Source organism: Cydia splendana, chromosome 8 (assembly GCF_910591565.1).
Source record: "Cydia splendana chromosome 8, ilCydSple1.2, whole genome shotgun sequence".
In the NCBI taxonomy this organism is placed as follows: domain Eukaryota; kingdom Metazoa; phylum Arthropoda; class Insecta; order Lepidoptera; family Tortricidae; genus Cydia; species Cydia splendana.
The window spans coordinates 13,820,004-13,826,003 of record NC_085967.1 but is presented as its reverse complement, the minus strand read 5'-3'; the positions used below and the strand labels follow the sequence as shown (position 1 = coordinate 13,826,003).

General features: G+C 39.5%; 1 protein-coding gene across 10 annotated transcripts in view; it reads right to left on the bottom strand.

The window, feature by feature from the left end:
• Window positions 1–1,855: 1,855 nt before the first annotated feature.
• LOC134793125 (serine/threonine-protein kinase tousled-like 2) overlaps window positions 1,856–6,000 on the bottom strand; it is a 46,695-nt gene continuing 42,550 nt past the window's right edge. For all 10 annotated transcript variants that reach the window (XM_063764678.1, XM_063764673.1, XM_063764675.1 and 7 more), the window contains 2 exons: window positions 2,951–3,170; window positions 1,856–2,475 (listed from right to left, as the gene is read on the bottom strand). In XM_063764678.1, the coding sequence (XP_063620748.1) occupies window positions 2,269–2,475; window positions 2,951–3,170 (427 nt within the window). In that variant the 3' untranslated portion in view covers window positions 1,856–2,268. The remainder of the gene's footprint in view (window positions 2,476–2,950; window positions 3,171–6,000) is intronic.

The following is a 6,000-nucleotide window of genomic DNA, read 5'->3' as shown; positions in this document are numbered from 1 at the left end:
AAGCAAATGAAAGGTGGTTAGCAAGACCTAGTTTTCAGTTTTCTCTTGGTAATGGTACTATAATTCCTGCTAAGTGCATGATAAAGAAGTTTTGCTTTCGATTATTTTTGTTGATTTTTGTAATTAGGTACTTTTGCAGGCCTGATTTGTGACGTCGTCTATAAATGTGTTTTATCAGCATACATAATACATTAGATAGGTGTACAGTAAAATTACCAAATGTAAGGGTTGGGTGGGTTTCTCATGGCTGACATGTGAAAACAACAGCACTCCCTCAATTCGGTCGCAACGTATTTCATCAGCACTATCATTCGATCAACCAATTATCAGTCCTTGTCACGATCAACCAATTATCAGTCCTTGTCAGGACTAACCGAATCTTGAAAAAACTAAACCTTGCAAGTCAAGTAAGCCCGTAAGTACCAACGTAAATCCAGACTGAGAGATTACGGTTCGAATTGTAGGTTGGTGGCTTGGTGCTCGGAGACTCTAATTAAAATCGCCGTCTGGTCTCAAAGACCTGCACTGAATTGCAAGTCAGCGAATTATGAAAAGTCCCCCGGTTGAGCCTTGATTTTTTGCTGGCAATACGAGTTGTACCTACTTACTTACTTTTATTTCATTCCGTCGTGATTGTACGTAGTGGAGCGGGTAGCCAGGCAGTTCGTTAAGCCCGAGTGGTAGGTCTGCTGTAATTTATAATGTAAATTCGCTTTATTTACGCGAGTTCATTACTTGAAGAGCTAAACAAACTGGTGCTAACGCATAACCGATTTGTATCAATTTTTCTTCAATATTAGTGCGAGGGGGTCAAAAATTGGCAAATAGGTATATCGTCTTATATAAATGAATGGCGCCTAAAAGATCAAGGTGTAACTAAATTCTTATTATTTTCAAATATGTCATTTATTCTACCTGTCCAATTTCTTTGTTCAATGTCAGTGCGTCTCACTCTCTCATTAAAGCAAAATGTGAGACGCAATACACACTGGTAAAGAAATTGGATAGGTGTGGAATAACGTTACAAGGAACGTGATTTTACTATGCCACCTTCTGGCTTGTGTCAAACTTAGACTTGAGGTAACGCCAACGGGAGCTGCCCTCTGCAGCCTACAGTCCACGCATGCTCCTTTTGCGTGTGAGTTTAAATCCGATAGATGTCGTTACGATCTTATGTTATCACAAGTTCAAACTCTTTAGTCTTAAATACTCTACTATTAGGCCAGAGATGGCAGCACAAGCAACAGCTAAAACTCTTGAATATGAAATTTATGACTGTGCAAGCCTATCCTATAGGGTCATTGCGCGGTGGAGGGTGTGCCATCTTGTGGCCTGAATCAGAAACACATGTGCACATGTACATCGTCAAAGCAAGTGCTACCATCTACCGTTCTCGTCGGTATGTTTCCTTGTGCATAGTAAGTAGGTTCTGCCATCTTGTGGGCTACATCCGAAGCATAAACGACACTTTTACGCCTCGCGCCAAAAATCTGACGGCTCCTATGCTGCCCCCTATAGTACATGCACGGGGTTTATGCGGGATTGCCGTACCCCACACGACCGCAACCCTGGCAGTTGTCAGTGGCGAACAGATTTCACCATTTTCACCTGGCTCGTTGACTTGGAGTGTTAGTGTAAGGCCAGAGTTGATGTGCAGCGGGGCGGGGCGTGCATGTTAAACAAATGCAAACGTATAGGAGCGGCTGTTTTAGCAGCTGACCGATCTCTAGCAACGTCTCGTTTGTAACCATGTCCTTCCAGTGTATTCCGGATGCATATGATGTCTAGTTTACATAATGGGATCTCGTCCACAGCAGAAAACATCGGCTCGGAAGGTAAATAAAAGTCTCCCGAATATTTTTAACTTTTTTAATAGGGATAACTTATATAATATGCAAGGGATAGTCCCAAGGTTTCTTCTTCTCTAGTGATAAAAGGACAAACCCATTCATAAATGGAGAATCACATTTTATCACCCGCTCAATAAATACAGTCAACAGTAAGCATAATTCTTAAACAATTTAATCCGTAAATGATATTTAGTCATTTTACAACTCTGAATATTAACTGACAAAGTTCAAAACTAAAAAGTACAGTCTATCAAAAGTCCTCGGGCGACACGCACACGCACTCGCGGTAGCCGGGTGTCGGTCTCGGTCCCTCGGCACGACAACTGTACACGCACTGCCGGTGCCGGTGCCGGTGCCGGTGCCTGGTGTCGGCCTCTCGTCACTGCGCCGCCGGGTGGCGGGGGCGGCGGCGGCGCGGCTAGGAGGAGGAGCCGGCCGCGAACATGTTGGCGGCGCTGAAGGACGCCGGCGCCGCCGCCAGCGTGGCGCCCGCGCTGGCCGCGCCGCCCGCCGCGCCGGCGCCGCGCGGCTTGGGCACGGGCGGCTGCAGGTACTCGTGCCGCGCCAGCCCGAACACGTCGATGCGCTCCTCCTTGCGGTACGCCAGGCACGCGCGGATAAAGCTCTGCCGAACGAGAACACACGATCAACTTCTGATTTACTACTGGAACACGTTAAGATGAGGTCATCTTAACGTTTTCCTGATTGCATCTTAAAGGAATGTAGGATCCGCTTTGGCAACATAATGGTCTAGTTATGTTGCCAAAGCGGATATATATAGGAATTAGTCAGGTAGAAATGTTCGTAATGTAATATCATGTTTCATAAAGTAAAATGAGGAAGCTAACTTCAAGTTTGAATGCCAGTGTTCAATAAAGACCAAAATTTGCGCCAGCAGTAAACATAAACTAAACTAACTACCTACAGAGACAATCACAACTATCACAAGATAAGAGCCAAAAAAAGCTATAATTTATGGGTACAAATTATAGCTTTTAATACCTGCTATTATTTTTTGACCCCGTCAAATTTGTGCCGTATAGATTATTTATTTCCTTCTCCCATGATACAATACACAAATAAAGATACTTCTTACTCACCTTAGCCTCATTGCTGACAGTGGGTTTGTTGGCGAACTGCACCTCGGTGGCCTTGAGGATGGTGTTCTCCTCCAGGATGGTGGCCTGGCTCTGGTTGTGGCCGAACGGCTTCTTGCCGTACAGGCACTGGTAGAAGATCACGCCCACGCTCCACACGTCCACTTTGCTGCTGATCTTTGGTGGGTTTTTGCCGACGACGAAGCACTCGGGTGGTAAATACCTAAGAGTAGAAATCAATTCACATCAGTATAGGTATTGACCTTCTGACTTAATACTATTCTTAAATGAATATATTATGCGGGCTGACAATATTATAACATTGTGGTGATTGTAATAAAGAAACTTTTAAACTGAACAGGAAACAACCAGGAAATCCATGGGCTACAAATATAATGGCTAATGGCTAAATACCACCAAAAAATACTTTGGTACCCTAAATAAAAAAAAAACATGCTTACCAAAAAAAAATACTGAACACCAAAATAATAAGGCCTAAAAATACAAAAGTACCACCTTTTTAATTGCGACTGCACTTCAAATTGTATTCAAATACCAAATATATTGAATGATCACCAAAAATCATTAATGATCACTAAATCTTGAAGACCAAATTAATGCGATATTTTTACCCTAAATAAACCACTATGATTACAAAAACTGTATACATATTACCAAATAAAGTAAACTGATGCCAAAATAAAGTCCATTTCAATAGAACTTGGGAACTATGTAAACAAACCGCCATATTGAAATTGTCTCTGAATGATGAATTTACTAGTGATGAGCAAGAGTCTCACTTAGTCCTTTACTTAAGGCCGTAACACACTATCGCACTGCATCACGACCTTGGTGCGTCGCACCCATAAGTCGTTTTTTTGGCATTAGAAAGAACTTGAAAGAAGGTAAGCCATCTTGACATGTCTTTTAATTACGCTTATTAAAAATCAGTAACTATTACTTATGAAAGCAGAAGAATATAAATGATCGTATTGGATTCATTATTGTTACATATTTGCCGTAACTTATTTTTAAAATGTGTTTTTCAATCAAAAACAAAGACATAAAGATTGTTTACCTTATTTTTAATGCTAAAATAAAACGAACTATACAGGGTGGAAAGATAAGTCGGGCCCTGGAGGGAAACTATCTTAAATCCTTAAGCTGGCTCATTTTACTTAAAGGAGACCATCCTTTATTTTTTAAAAGAAACAAAACTGCATTCAAAGTATGACTATACTGTGAGTCGGGTAGTGTGTAGCGGCTTTACGAGTATATCACCAACTTTAGTCACAACACTACCCATCATAGACAATTGTAGAATGTAAAAGAAACAAAAACGTCATTACATCAGGGCCTAATAACCTAACTTATGAAACCATTTTAAACTTTTATTGAAATATCCAAGATACAGTTATATATTGTTGTATTTTACGGTAACGACCGCTTTAATAGTGTATAGTGTATGTGTTTCAATGGTGTTTGATGAGATGATGTGAAAATTCAAAGAGAAACAGTGACATAACAAAGTTACGTCCTTTGTTTAAGTACATAGTTTGCAAGTTCTATTGAAATGGACTTTAGGGTATTATACTGTATTAAAAAAAAAATATTTTACACCATGCATGAAATAAAGCACCAGATAATTATTAGAATAACACAGGTAGGAGTTATTTTTAAACACAAGTTCTATTTAATAAATCGGATAGAAATATAAACGGTAGGTGAGTTGACCGTGACGTCACGATGTAATGTTTCATATAAATTCCATATTAGCAAATCGTTTTGACAGTTCTAAAAAAGTAACTGATTTGACTAGTAGGAAACCCCGCACCGCATACCTACCTAACCTAACCTACTTTTCTAGTAGCATTTCGTTATATTACTAGAAAAGTAGGTTAAACTGCTATCAGTTTGAACTGCTATCAGTTACTCGTAAGTGGGTTAGGTTAGCACTGTGACACTTACAGAAACGAAATGGTACTAGAAAAGTAGGTTAGGTTAGGTTTGAACTGCGACCTCTACAGAAACGAAATGCTACTATAAAAGTGGGTTAGTGGGTAAAAGTTAGGTTAGGTTAGAACTGCGACCCATACAGAAACGAAATGCTACTAGAAAAGTGGGTTAGGTTAGGTTTGAACTGCGACCCATACAGAAACGAAATGTTACTAGAAAAGTGGATTAAGTTTGAACTGCGACCCTTACAGAAACGAAATGCTACTAGAAAAGTGGGTGAGGTCAGGTTTGAACTGCGACCCTTACAGAAAAGAAATGCTACTAGAAAAGTGGGTTAGGTTAGGTTTGAACTGCGACCCATACAGAAAAGAAATGCTACTAAAAAAGTGGGTTAGGTTAGGTTTGAACTGCGACCCTTACAGAAAAGAAATGCTACTAGAAAAGTGGGTTAGGTTAGGTTTGAACTGCGACCCTTACAGAAAAGAAATGCTACTAGAAAAGTGGGTTAGGTTAGGTTTGAACAGCGACCCTTACAGAAAAGAAATGCTACTAGAAAAGTAGGGTAGGTTAGGTTTGAACTGCTGCCCATACAGAAACGAAATGCTACTAGAAAAGTGGGTTAGGTTAGGTTTTAATTGCGACCCTTGCAGAAAAGAAATGCTACTAGAAAAGTGGGTTAGGTTAGGTTTGAACTGCGACCCTTACAGAAAAGAAATGCTACTAGAAAAAGGTGACGAAGTAGATTAATTAATTTAATAGGATAACGATAGGTATATTAAATATTTGCACATTTTTAATTAAAATGTGGTTACAATTTTGGTGGTCATTTACTATTTTTGGGTTTACAATTATTATTTTGGAGTCATTTGCTTTAAGAGGATAGCAAGATTTAAAAATTTGGTTATAATTTTACATTAAAATGGAGTTCTAATTTTGCTGGTCATTTACTATTTTTGGGTTTACAACCGAGGTTTACAATGATTATTTTGGTGTCATTTTCTTTAATAGGATAGCAAGATGTAAAAATTTGATTATCATTTCACATTAAAATGGGGTTTGAAATTTGGTAATCATTTACTATTTTTGGGTTAATAATG